This window comes from Fukomys damarensis, unplaced genomic scaffold (genome assembly GCF_012274545.1).
Source record: "Fukomys damarensis isolate Sample0158 unplaced genomic scaffold, DMR_v1.0_HiC HiC_scaffold_16, whole genome shotgun sequence".
Classification (NCBI taxonomy): Eukaryota; Metazoa; Chordata; class Mammalia; order Rodentia; family Bathyergidae; genus Fukomys; species Fukomys damarensis.
This window is the reverse complement of record NW_022900928.1, coordinates 68718089-68732827: the sequence shown is the minus strand read 5'-3', so window position 1 is coordinate 68732827 and position 14739 is coordinate 68718089. Positions and strand designations below refer to the sequence as shown.

At 41.9% G+C, this 14739-nt stretch overlaps 1 protein-coding gene across 1 annotated transcript in view; it reads right to left on the bottom strand.

Annotated features, from left to right (window-relative positions):
- LOC104865640 (tubulin-specific chaperone cofactor E-like protein) overlaps positions 1-14739 on the bottom strand; it is a 132259-nt gene that overhangs the window by 20942 nt on the left and 96578 nt on the right. The window contains exons 17-18 of the mRNA XM_033764391.1: positions 9425-9986; positions 803-1002 (exon numbers count right to left, since the gene is read on the bottom strand). Coding sequence (XP_033620282.1) covers positions 803-1002; positions 9425-9986 — 762 coding nt within the window. The remainder of the gene's footprint in view (positions 1-802; positions 1003-9424; positions 9987-14739) is intronic.

Below are 14739 nucleotides of genomic sequence, written 5' to 3'. Positions count from 1 at the left end.
AACAAAGACAATCTCTAGCAAGGCCTTTTCTACTTCAGTATCATGGCACATTAGAAAAGATTACAGAGCTGGGGTGCATCTCAGTAGTACACACCTTGCCTAGTATGACAGTGGCCATAGTTTCAATCCCCAGTACAGGGTACGGATGAAAGGGAGTGAGATTAAAAAGTCTAACGAGTAAAATGATTTAGGGAGCTCATACTATGTCCTATTGGAAAACATTGATAAGGGGCCTCTTCATCTATGTTTAAGTCCCCATAAAGAGGGCGGGATGTCAGGGCACAGCAGCCCAGCCCTAACTCTCTGGAGATGGTATCAGAGTGAAAAATGACACGTTTGGAGGTGGTAACCTTAACTCGCTCACTGGAAGCTTCAGTCACCAGAAAGGGAAGGCCACTTCTCCAGCCTCAAGCTCCATATATTATAGTTTTAAAATGTCCTTCACCGAGACAGCTACAAATGTCAGATTCACGGCCACTATATTTCCAAGCAACAGCTTTTCAAACTCAGATATACAGGAGAGGGAATTCAGAAGGGCCTATGTGCCAGAGAAAGGCATTCGAGAGAGTAAGAGGCCTTGCCTATTTGGAGGGGAGATGAGGGTGAGGCCCAGAGCTTTTCCAAATCCCACAGTGAGCATGAGCCTCCTGCAAGCAGGGCTTGACCTTTCCTGCCCCTACCTGCCTGGCAATACACACCACATTTTGCATCATGAGGCCGGAAGATTGGTCAGTCCAACCACCTTTTGGAGTTGGAATGAAACCTGGTGATTGGCAAAGAGGAAAAGTAGGGCCTCCTGTACCTCATAATATTTGCCATCTGAGTAGCAGCCACAGTTGTGAGGCAGGATGCAGCTCTTGCCATTGAGAACGTAGCCCGCATCACACTGACAGCCTTCCACACAGTAGTGGTTGCAGTCACTCTTCAAGCGGATGGCGGCACAGCGGGGCTGGCAGACACTCACGCAGCTCTCATAATGGCTGTTGGGAGGGCAGGTGACCCCTGGAACAGAGGAGACAAGTCAAGACGTGCTCAGCCCTGTGCACTGTAAAATAGCTTCCCTACAGCTTATGCTCAGGGAGAAGGCAGCATGGGTGAGGCTGGCCACTCTTCCTCACTATTCTCTCTGCCTTTTTTTTTTCATTCCATGCTTTCATTGGTTATATGGATTAGCTTTTTACATGCACATAATTTACTTTGATCATTTTCACTCTCTTGTCAATCCCCTTGCCCTGCCCTACCTACTTGTTTCCATTTTGTGAGGGTTTCCATGTGCATAATTTGCTCATATTCATTCTCCCATTTCCTGCCTTCATATCTCTCCCCCTCCTATACCCTTCTTCTTGCCTAGTCAGAGTTTCCCTTCTACATTCTTGCCATTTTTTTAAAGTTTTTATACATTAGGGAGAACATCCAATATTTTTCTTTCTGAGTCTGGCTTATTTCTTCAGGTCCATCCATTTTCTTGCAAATGATAGAATACTGTTACATCATTATGGCTGAATAATATTCCACTATGTACATATAACATAGTCGTTATCATTCATTTGATGATGATCATATAGTCTGCATCCATATCTTTGTTATTATGAATTGTGCCACAGTAAACGTGGATACAGGCGTCCCTACTGTATGCCAACTTTAATTGTTTCTGATGCAAGTAAGGAATGGTATAGCTGGATCAAATAGTAGCTCTAGTTTTAGTTTTTGAGGAACCTATATACAATTTCCTTAGTGGATATACTAATTTACATTTCCACCAGCATTGTACAAGGCCTCCTCTTTTCACCATATTCTCATTCATTGTTTTTTTGTACTCTTGATGATAGCCATCCTGATTTGGAATTCCCTAATAGCTAACTAGGGAATGTTATGTTCAAAAGATGTTAAACCGTTTTTCAGTTATTCAATGATTTTTTTTTTTTTGTACCAGGGATCAAATTCAGGACCTCATGCTTGCCAGACAGGTGCTGTGACACTGAGCTACATCCCCAGCCCTCCACTTGTACTTTTTTTTTGAGAAGCATCTGTTCAATTTATTTGCACATCTGTTGACTAGGCTCTTTCATATTTTGGTGTTAAGTTTTTTGAGTATGTTATATATTTAAAACATTAATCTCTGTCAGAATATAAAGGGACACATAGGTCTCAATACCATAACAGTCGGGGACTTCAATACTCCATTCTTACCAATAGATAGGTCATCCAGACAACAAATCAACAAGGAAACATAGAGTTATATTATACAATGAACTAAAGAGACTTAACAGACAGCTATAGAACATTCCCTCCAACAACTACAGAATACACATCCTTCTCAGCAGATCATGGAACATTCTCCAAAAGAGATAATATTTTAGGTCATAAAGAAAGCCTTAACAAAAACAAGAGGTAATTTCTCACATCTTATCAAATTATAGTGGAATAAAACTAGAAATCAATAGTAGAAAAACATAGAAACTATATAAATACACAGATTAAACAGTTCACTTGTGAATGAAGCAGGGAGAACATTTTCAAATTCCTAGAATCAAATGATAATGAAATACAACATGCCAAAATCTAGAATTAGTAAAGGCAGTTCTAAACTTATATCTATAAGTACCTACATTAAAAAAGAGATATATCAAATAACCTAATCACGGATCTCAAGGTCTTAGAAAAACAAAAACAACCCCAACAGAAGAAAGTTGACACTTATGCAATAGATACTAAAAGAAAAAATTCACAGGATCTATGAAACAAAGAGGTGGTTCTTTGAAAGGATAAACATGATTGATAAACTCTTACCCAAACTAATCAAAAGAAAGAGAGAAGACCCAATCCATACAATTAGAGATAAAAAGGGGACTGTTGCAACAGACAGCACTGAAATCCAGAGGATTACTAGGGAATATTAATCTAGAAGAAATGGATATGCTTCTAGTCACAAGCTTCCAAAACTGATCCAAGAGGATATAAGAACCCACAGCTAAATTACAAATAATAAGGTTGAAGTTGTAATAAAATATTTTCCAACAAAGTAAAGCCCAGGACAAGATGACTTTTAAAGAAGAACTAACTCCAATGCTTCTCAAAATATTTCATGCAATTTAGAGGGAAGAAACACTTCAACTCATTCTATAATGCATCTTCCCGATGCTAAAACATGAAAAAGACACAACAGAAACAAAACTGTAGATTAATATCTTTGAGGGACACAGGTGCAAAAATCCCTAATAAAATGAAAACTAAATTAAAGGATATATTTAAAAGTTCTCAACACCAAGATCAAGTTATTTGTACTCCAGGAATGTAAGGGTAGTTTGTATGCAGATTAATAAATGTAATATACCACATAAACAACTTCTTGAAAGCCTCTGTGACTCACTATGGCTCACATAATGGGCCAGTGGGCAGAGGGAAGTTGCTGGAGCCTCCTCCCGTAATCTTCATCCTAAGATTCTTCAGCCCTGGTTTCTGAGACCTTCATTACCAGCCACCTTAAATCCATCTCTCCACATGGAACTCCCTGCAGTTACACACATCACCTACACCTGCACTGAGGTCTCCACTCACACAGATCTCTCTATTTCACGCCTTTACTCTGTCCTCTCAACCAGTCCCAATTCCCCATTCTTCAAGCCCCATCTGGAACCTCCTCCAAATGACTCCCTCCTTCTGGACCAATGCCAAGTCATCTTCACTTCAGAACTTCCACACAACATTTCTTTAAAACCAGTAGCTGATCCACAGTAGATCCTTGAGCCTCATGAGGCAAACATGCATTGTGTGTTGTGTGAGTATATGTGCAAGTGTGCAAACTGACTCACATTGATTGTGTTCTACAGTTTTTTAAATAAAGCTAGGTGCATTTATGGAAGGCAGTCAATGTTTCAGGGAAGTAAACAGGCTCTGGTCAGTGAACCAGGTGGGTCATTTAGGCTGCCTGTGCCTCAGCTTCCTTGTCTATAAGATGCAGATACCAGAAGCATTTACTTCATGCCTGGTTGCAAGGGATTAAATGAGTTTTAATGCTTCAAACACCGCCAGGCACCTAGATGTTCAATAGATTGGTTTGCTCATACAGCAATTTTATAGATGCTAATATACTAATATATACTATAAGTACAATTACATGGAAACTAACACTCTATACAGTAACATATAGTGTGTATCTGGGGGCTTATCTATCTAGTGATAAAATGCACTTTTGGAATACACAGATCTATGAATTTTAACACATCTATACATTCATATAACCACTGTGATGCTATACTATATATATAATTTTAAAAACACAGTGCAAAAGGTAATATCTCTATGTGCTAGAAAATGCAAAGTACAAAAAAAAGGCAACCTCTGATAGCGAATTATAATAATTCTTCCAGAAATATTCTATGCCTATGCAAGCATGTATGTGCACCTTATATCTACTTTTCTTTTTACATAAATCAGAACACAGTTGACAAACCTTTCTGCTCAATGATTTTTCATGACATTCTTTCTTCCGTTTAGTGTTGAATCATGGTTTTTGCACTGTTGCATGGTGTGTGTATTTTATGTGCTGAAGGTGATGAGGCTGTGAGTTCCACTGCACTACATTTCTGCCTTCATAAGTGAGCTTTCAGAACAAGTTCCTAGAAGTGGAACTTCTGAGTTTAAAGGTAAGTACATTTAGTTTGTTTTATTTTTGTAATGCTGGGAATTAAAGCCAGGGCCTCATGCTTGCCAGGTGAGCCCAGTACCATATAACCACAGCCCTGCCCCCAGCTAGGTAAATCTTTGACACATGCCTCTGAGGCAGTCCTACAAGGGCTAATGAGGGAGTTTGTTTGCCCACTTCTTCACTAATTGCTTATGACCAAATTTTCTGATTTCTAGAAATATGAAAGGTAGAAAACGCTGCATCTGCTCTATGCATATTTAGTTTGCATTTCTTTGTGAGGCTGATCATCTTTCCATTTGCTTATACGCCATTTATTTGTCTTTTGCTGTGAATTGCCTTTTCAAATCACTTGCATATTTTGTGTTGTTGGAATTTTTTAATTAAATTACAAATGTGCTTTATAAATTAAAAATAAACTTTATGTGTCATATGTGTTATAAAATATTTATCATTTTACTTTGCTTTTTAGAAAAATTTGGTTTTTCTTTTAGTTTTGATTAGGTTTTTGCCATGTAGAGATATAAAATTTTAATATGGTTAAATTTATCAAGTTTTCTCTCACAGCCTTGAGTGTTTTGCTTAGAAAGATCCTCTCTACTGCAAGATTACAAAACAAACAAACAAAAAACCCCAGAACTCCTTTGTTTTCTTCTACTTTTATAATTCAAATTTTTACATTAAATTTTTAATCTTTGCTCTTTTTGGATTTTATTTTGCAATGAGGAATGAAGGAAGAATAAATTTGTCCCTTATCCTGTTATAATTTGTTAAATGATACATTTCCTCCAATGATTTAAAGTGCTAGTTTTGTTATACACTAATTTCCCTTTAGTATCTAGGCCTATTTCTGGTCACTGTCATCTTTTCAGTGGCTGGTCTTCCTACTCATATGCCAGTAACAATTTGTATTTTTATTATTTAACTTGTTTCATTTGACTTGTTCACACACATGAATTAACAGTGATGGAAGCTCCACAATACATGTGAATATCTGGAAATATGCTCATTGTCCTCTTACGTCTTTCAAATAAATCCCATTTCTTCAGTGAGACTATAAACTCCTTATTTTTTACTTTAGATTCTTCCATGACACCCAAAACAATGCTGAGAACACGATGAATGGTTAATAGACATTTGACTCTCAGAAGCAAATTTTTAGGTTCTGCATTCTGGCTTGTTGCCTTCTTCTCCCCGTCAATGAAGTCCCCAAAACTGTGTGTGATAAATGTGCTCTATGCCTAGATGTGACCATGAACAAGAGCATGTCTTTTCCTTTGGCTAGTAGACAGCTATAGCACATGTTACCCAGGGGGACAGAAGCATGGATGGACCCCCTGAGAAGGCATCTAACACAATGGGACAGACAAAGGCTTTGGGGTCAGCGCTGTGTATGACCCCAAGTCTGCCACTATCTAGCAGTGTTCCCTTGGGCATGTTCCTCACTCTCTCCAAACCTCTGTATTCTCACCTGTAAGGTGGAGATGGTACTGTTTCTTCATCAAGTGTCGTGGAGATAAAATGAGATGCAATTTGTAAAGTTCGTTATACTTTGCTTTTTCTTCCCATGAGGGACAAAGTGCCTGGTACTTTCAGTAATAACTTCTGCTATGGATGGTGGTAACAGTCATTGTAGCAGGTATTTTTTTTTAATTATTCAACAGAATTTATGGGATAGGCAGAGAGATAAGAAAAACTCTAGTTGTCCAACACTGAATCCAGGACCCTGAAGTAGCAAAAGGTGCTTTTGATAAACATGGAAAAGAATAATGATCATTGCCCTTGATTGACCACCTCCCATACATCAAGTGCTGGTGCGCAGAATCAGAGAGACAGCATTGCCCACGGGAGCCATTTTCCCATTCACCCAATGCTCCTTCCTTGGGAAAAGGGTTGTTTCTCAGCTTCCTCTACATGGGAACAGAATCATTCCTGGACCCTGCCATAGGGAGTCAGGGTGAGGAGTGAAGGAGTCAGTTCACACTTCTCAACCACAACAGGATTAGACACAGAGTAACAACTAAGGAACCGCTGTTTATTGAGTTATTATTTGTTTCTCTAACTATTCTACTTTGAGTCCCTTATACAGGACTGGCAGAATGAAAGTCTCAGCTGAAGAAATTTTAAGAAGGGGTTAGTAATTAAGGCAATTTACCTCCCGTTCTCCCTCTCAGCCTATTTGTTCAACTTGTGTTAAGAGGTTTTCCAGTGCATTTACAAATAAAGTAATTGGGTAATAAATTATCTCATTGATAGGAATGGCCAAATCATTGAAAAACATTGGCATTCTACCTTGTTACCAATAAAACACAAGTTTAATGACATTGTGGTTAGACTCTTTTTCTCCTGAAAACACCATTTTTCATGTCTCAACATGTGTTGAAATGGACTTTTAGTAGAATGATGAGGTGTGTCAGTCCTACCCCTGACCCCCCAAGGTCAAAGTCACTTCAAATATAGTTACAAATGATCATGTTCAGGCCAGGCTGTCTGTTGGATGACTGATGTAGGGTTCAATATCTTACAGAATTTCTCTCTTTCTGGAATTCAAAATGGAAAACTAAGCAGCCTCCAACTACACTTTGCCCCCACCCTCAACTCACACACCATCTTCAAAGTATGTACTTGTTCTCTTAGCTTTTATTTTTGCCATTCATGACCAGCAACTCCCCATTCTGAAATGCCGGAGCAAAGGAAGGTCAAAAGGGCCTTGTGATGGAAACCTTTCTTAGTTACCTGATGCCTCAGCCTGGGTCATGCTAGAGACAGCTGGTCTACAGTAGGGAAGGGACCTGAGGGTGAGGCAGGCTGAATCCCCTGGATAGAGCTCCCAGGACTACTTTAGCTAATGCACAGTGAGGCAACCAACATTTGCGGGAGAGGAAAGTGCATTGTTAAACTGGTAGGCAGGACAGAAGAAGAATATATCCTTTATCTTCATATCCTTTATCACCAGCCAGACTCCACAAGGATGGGGAGATCTTCCTTGGAGGAAAGGTTATTAGGCCTGTTGAATATTTCCTTTCCTTCCCAGGAGTGACAAAAATCAAGGCCCATTAGTTGAGGTGAGAATTCCTGGCATTTGCCCCATGAATGCATTTGCCTGTTCATTATAATTGGAAACAATGGTTTTTGGCATCCATGATGCCTCTGATCCTAGTCTCCCCGGAGAGCAGTACATCACCACTTGTGGCTACCAGTGAAGGGGGAGCCCTCTGTATAGGTTTCAAGAAGAAACAGGTTGAATCTCCCATTCCAAACCTATTTTTTTGTCCTGTACTTTTAGGTCTGCGGGTCCAAAGCCTGGTTTTCAGATTTAGAGGAAGCCCTCTACTCCTATTGTGCTACCCCAATAAATCTCTAGGAGCACTGGGGATCTATCCAGACCAGGCTTTTTAAAGACACCAGGGGCCAGTTTTTCTAGCAGTCACTCCTACTAGTACCTCCCTCACTCAGGACTAAGCCTGGATAAAATGGTACTGGCATCTCCCCCATCCCTCCCTTCTCTGTTTTCCCAATTCTCCTCCACACTTGCCATGAATCCCGTGATCACATGTGGATTGTAAACTGACTGTGTGGACATTAAGCCATAAAACTATTTCTGATTTTTCATCCAAATTTCCCCTTTCCTAGAGGAAAATGGAATTTTAGTTTCTGAGAATCCCGCTGGGTACCTTATTTAGAGCTCGGGGCATTCAGCATCAGTTTGCAGCCTTTTTGTACAGTCAGAACTTGCTAAAAGAAATTTGCTAAGGTTAATGAGATTGAGAAGGGAAAAAAGACCATGGAGGGTTAGCCAAAGACCAACAGTGGTTTATCCTCCTGACCTCTTCCTGTTTGCACATGCTAAATATAGGCAAATATCTCAGGACACCGTGCACTGTTATAGTGTATAGCTTTGGGGTTAGAAGATCAAGTCCTGACTTTGCCACAGAGATTTTATGTGCTTAAGCAAGTTATTTAACTCCTCTGAGTCTCAATTTCTCTTTGCCTAATTGGGTTATTGAAAAGAATAAATGGGATAATGTTGCTAAAGTGTTGTTGCACTGTGTTTGGCTCAGAGCAAGCCATTAATATAACCACAGCACTTAGCATGCACTGCATGTGCTGGTATTCCAATTACCAAAGTTGACCCTCTTGACATTTCTGTAGCATAAATGTCATAGGCTGCATTATCCTTGCTTTTCATAGGGGGAAACTGAGCACCAGAGAGCAAGAGTGGGTTGCTCCAAGGTCTCACAGATCCTGAAGGACAGACTCAAGGCAGAATCCAGGAGTTCTAATTTCACATCTAATACTCTCAACATTCTGCTATGTTTCACAAGCACAAGGATTAGAACATGCCAGATACAAATCAATTAGAATGGCCCACTTAGAGAAAGCATGAAAGTTATCATACAGTGATGGACACATGAGGTTCTAAAATAAATCAGAAAATTAACCAACTGGCTAACTCTCCCCTGATTAGTCTATGGTTAATATTTTTGGGGCACTTGTTGAATCCAAGAGCTACTATGGTGCTCTATGTTTATATACAAGATCATATTCTATCCTCCCGAGAAATCCTTAAAATAAGTGGCATTAATCCCATTGTACAGATAAGGAAATGGAGGCTCTTGGGAGGTTACATATTCCGTTTCTAATAATAAATTCAATTCCAAAGTGCATATTCCTCCATCACTCTACTCAATTTACTATAATGTTTATAGAGTTGGAAACTGGCCTCCCACACCAATAATGAATGATGAGAAGCTACAAAGAGAGATGAGAAGGACTCACAGCAGGATGTGTAGTTCCTCCAGCCGGTCACTGCGATTCCCTGAGTCTGGCAGGTGCTAGCATAGTTCTGCAACCAGCTACAGGCAGTCTGCACTGCACCCCCATCAATGCACGAGTCGAACAGGCAGTTCTTATAGAAGAAGGTAGGGTTGACTTTGCTGTGGCACTTGGAGAAGCCAGCGTTCTGGTTGGAGATCAGGCTGCACAGCTGCTGTACCTTAGAGAAACCATCAACCTTGGCACAGGATGGACAGCGGTCTCCACAGCCCACCTGGCAGAAGGTGTCCCTCTTCAACCAGCTCTGCCCAAACTCACTGATACTCAGTGCAAGCAGACCCATGGGCATCTCCAGGTCATCATCTGGGTTGCCATTGTAGCGACCACACAGGCCATTAGTGCTGTTTTGCATGCTCCGAGGAACTGTGATGGATAGGAAGGTCTTCCAGTCATACACAACCTTTAAGCCAAAGTCAGTTTCCACCACCACATGGAAGCCAAAGGAAAAGATGTTTATTTTCCCTTGCCCCAACTTCAGGGGCAGATAGAGCCGTTCATTGTTGACCTGTTAAAGAAAGAGCAAAGGTGGGAAAATACATCTGGCCCAGTGCCATTGTAGAAAAATACAGAGGTTTCCCAGCTCTACTGATTAGTCTGATTAGAAAGACAAGCCCCCAAAGGGATCTGGGACAGGTTGCATGCAGCTATGAGTACAGTGTTGTTTATGTCAGTCAACTATTATTATTAGGGTTTGAATAAACTTAAATGACTACCCTCTGTACATTAATATACCTATTTATTTCAGTGCTTTCTGTTTATATAGCACTATTTTCTCCGAGGAATTCAAACTGCTCCCTCCAAGGTAATGAAAGGGTAATAAGAATTCAATTAAAGTTTAGACTACAATACCAAAGCCTAGAATTCCTGTGTTTCTATTTCCAGCTGTACTGTGGATTTGTTTTAGTTAGGCAAGCCCCGATTTATTAATGCCTTTGGGATTTTTCTTTCTTGGAGAATGACTTCACTTTGCTGGTCCTTCTGCCAGGCAAGCCAGTCTTTACTTGTCAGTATCCCTCTCACCCTCCAGACCCTGTGCCACTGACTCCTCTCCTATAAAGCAGAGTTTTCTGAGTCCAAGGCGATGGCCAGGATTAATCACTCCCTTGCCTAGGAGAGCAGATCATATTATTTACACCTCTCTCATATTCTTCTCTTCTTTGGGCTAAGAGCGAGTATGTGTTCACTGCCACTGTAGCACACCACACAGTCGGACAGTCACATGCTTCTGTCCCACCTGTAAGATTATGAGCAGCCTGAGGGCAGGAAACACATTTCATAGATTTTTGGGTGCACCTTCTCTCGTGACCCCCAAGCACACACACATGATGCCATGGGAGCAAGGGGCCACTTGACAAATATTTCCTTCACATATTTCTAAATTCAGACTAAACTCCAAGACTACTTCTTCCTTGAACTAATCTGATTTAGATGAGACACATCCTATAGCCTGTGGCTGGGTTAGAGTAGGGTGGAAAATACAGATTTGCAACACCTCATGGCAGCCAAATAGGTCTTCCTTGCAGAGAGGTGGGTATTGTGAGTGCTCTCTGACTAGAAATCCTTCCCCCTAATCTCCTTTATCATTCTTCCAGATGATTCTCCAGCCCCACAGCTCCTGCTTTAGTTCAGATTCGTCATCTTTCACCTTGATGACTGAATTACTCCTCACTTATCTCCTTGGCTCCTGGCTTGCCCCTCTCCTTCACTCACTCATTCCCTCCCTGCTAGCATTTTAAAAATGCAATTGGAAGCAATGGAATCAATACTTAAAATCCCCTCCAGGACTTGAGTAGTGTCTGACATGCTTAGCAAATCCCCCTGGGTCCTTCAGCAGCTGGTCCAGCCTCTCTGAGCTAGCTCACTTGTTTCTTCCACTCCAGCTCCACCCTACAGTGTGCACTTTACTAAATGGACCAAGGTGTGATATCCTGTCCCACCATTTCCTGTGCCTCAAGTGTGATGGATACCTCCTGTGTCCTTCCCAGGGCCCCCAATCCCGAGTCACTGTGATTGGACTAATGATAACTCAGCCGGCCTTGGCCAAAGGGGAGCTTTATTGGGGGTTGTGAGCCCTCCCTCCAACTGCCCACCCTGGACCGTGACTGATCAATACTGGGGACCAATTCTATGCTATGGGTCATGTTTAGAGCTTCTAGTAGCCCAGACAGATGCTGGTCTCTAGTTTAGAATGCATCCTTGTTAAGCTTCTTCTGGTGATGTTTCCTTCCTTTTCCCAAGACCCAACTCAAATCTTGCTGCTTGGGAACATGCCTTAAGGCAGCCAGGAGGCCTTTGCCCTGACACCTTTCCTCAGGGCAATGCCTACCTTTCAACGCTCAGCGCAACCTCCTCTTCTGTGAATATTCATCAGAGCAGAATGTGGTCATTCATCCAACAGACATCAATCTGACACTACTCTATGCCAGGAATTGTGCTATGCTGGATTAAGTATAGGGCCTTTTCTCTAGGTGCTCATTGTCATGTAGCAGAGACAAGAACATACACAGATAATGAGATCTGATGATAATATCATCTAATGATAAAGGTGTGAATAGCTGTACAAGCACCAGACAGCCTGGGAAGTGACTCAGGTAGATCTTCAGAGACAACACTCACACCTGGTCTCAAAGGAGAAACAAGGGTTGATTCATTCAAGAGAAATGAAAGTGAGTCCAAGGAAAGGGCACAGCCCCAGCAAAAGCCCAGATGAGAGGGGGAAACCCTAACAGAGGCAAAGAATTGCCATGATTTAGTGCTGCTGGAACATAAAATGTGGCCTTGAGAGCTACAGAAGATGAATTTGAAGATGGAGAGGACGGAGGGCCTCATATGCAGGGTCACGCACAGCAAAGAGGCCATGTCATAAACCCTGAAACATACCCATTCATTTTTTTGTCATTTGTGATCTTAGTAAGAGCAGTTAAGTAGAATGACTAAGCTCAATGTCAGATCACAGAAACTAACAACAAATAAAATAGCAAATAGGAGACAGAGATGCAGAAGTTTGACCAGGAAGGGAGAAGAGACACTGGAGAGCAGCTAGAAGAGGCTGAGAGCCAGTCTTGTTTTAGAGTGAGCATGTTTATAGGTTGAAGCAAAGCATCCTGTAGAAAGTACAAGGTTGAAGACCAAGGAGAGGCTGGGAGTTACAGACAGCCAAGATGGCTGGGAGAGTAGCTGTGGTAGAAAAAGGAGATGCCTCATTTTCTGCACCTGGAAAATAGGGCACAGGATGCAAGGAGGAATCATTAAGACTGGACTCTGGGTGCCTGGAAGATGGGAGAGTGTGCTGATAAGCACAGCTTTCTCAACCAGGAGATGCAGAGACAGAATGAGATGGCCCTGTGCAACCGCAGAACATAGACAGGAGAAATCACTCAGGGATCCAGGGGCTTTGAAGACCCTGGTCCTCCCAGAAGACTCACAATCAGGAAAGCAAAACCAGTATATTCAAAGGCTGATGTGTGCTGGCCTGCTTTTCCTGTGAGCTGAACTCTTGGCTACCTGGTGTCACACAGGAGGCAATAACACAGAGAGGCAAAATAATGGGATCAAATCCTAAGGCTTATGAATTCCGTCACTGCTGAGGAGAACCCTGAGAAAGGCACATCCCTGACTCCAACAGGCTTGGTATTTCTCTGTCTCTGATGCCCTATGAATGCTGCCAATGCTGCCTCCAACACACTCCACTGCCCTGAATCTCTCCCCCGACTCCATTTTTTACCACAAGATGGGGGGAGAGGGAGAAAAGAGACAGAGGGAGGTAAAGCAGACAGAGAGAAAGAGAGAGAAAGCAGAGGGAGAGAAGGTCAGAGGAAAGGAGAGGTTGGTATGGCAACAGAGCTGGACAGGTAGAGGAGGACGATGCACAGAAGGACAAGAATGCATAGGATGAGTGTGGACAGATGTGCTCCAGATACTTAAGTAAAGTCATCCCTCAGTGTCCATAGGGGATTGGTTTCAGGACCCTGCAGGTACCAGGCTCTGAGCACCCTGAGGTCCTTTGTATAGGAAGGTGTCATATTTGCACAGAACCTACACACATCCTCCTGTACACTTTAAGTCACATCTAGGTTACTGTCTTACAGTGACTAATGCAATGTAAACATTATGTAAGTAGGGTTTTTCTGTGTTATTTGGGAATAATGACCACACAATTATGTACCTGTTCAGTATAGATAGTTTTAACTGTGTATGGGTGTACATATTTTCCATTTTGCATCTATGGGTACAGAAGCTGTGGATGATTGTATTGGAAATAAGATCACTTATTAAGCTTCAGTGGAGTTTTCCTTTAAACAACTTATCCTGATTTCCCTCTACAGCCTCTTCAGTCCTCATACCCTGCACTGCTATTCCTTGGATCCATGCTGGTATTTCCTCTCCCTGGATGCTTTTATCTCATTCTCAGTCTGACACATGTACTCCTTTCAGGTGTCAGACCTGGGTCACCTCTTCCACGAAGCCTCCCTAAAGCTCCAGGCTGGTTGAGGCAACCTCTCCCATGTGTGCTCAAGGCCCTCCACGAGGAACATTTTTACAACACTTCATGTTACACTGGCATTAGCTGTTAACAGGCCCATCTCTCCACTAGACTTTGAGGTCTCTTAGGACAAACTATTTGATTCTTCTTTGTTCATTTTCATGTTTGATACCACTTTTTAAGAAATTTTTGTTTCTTGGAACAATACAATGGGCATCAGTATAAGCTTATTGAGCTAAACTGGACTACAGCAATTCTCAAAACCTCCCTCTTTACTGATGGCCAGCAGACCGGTAATAAATGAAAAGGAACAGGCTTTGAGACCCCATAACCCTCCCTGTTGTCCTGGACCTTGGAGGATGTGGTTGTGCTGGAGCCTGAGCTTGTTGGCAGGCAGGAGGCCCCCTCTTCAGCTCTGGTTGTAGACAGCTGAGCCTGGGTTGCTGCAGTGCCCGAGTGGCTCACCTCTGCCCTTATTCCTGTCACTCTGCCTAGTCTATAGATAGCATATTTATTTCTAGCCTCTTTTGCTTAGTAGATTTTCCCATTTCTCATGGAGTTGTTTAATGCAGAGAAAAGTCAGAGTCATAGAATGCGTCTAATGTCCCAAGGAGTCACTGCTATTCACCCCTCATTTCTGAGAGCACCAGCAGTCACCTGTGATGCTGGGCTGTTTTGTCCTGCATTTCATTTCACACTGTCATCGTGATGGCCATTATTCTTAAAGCTCAGGAAGAGTTGGTGACTAATAATAACATCATGGGAAAACAAATGC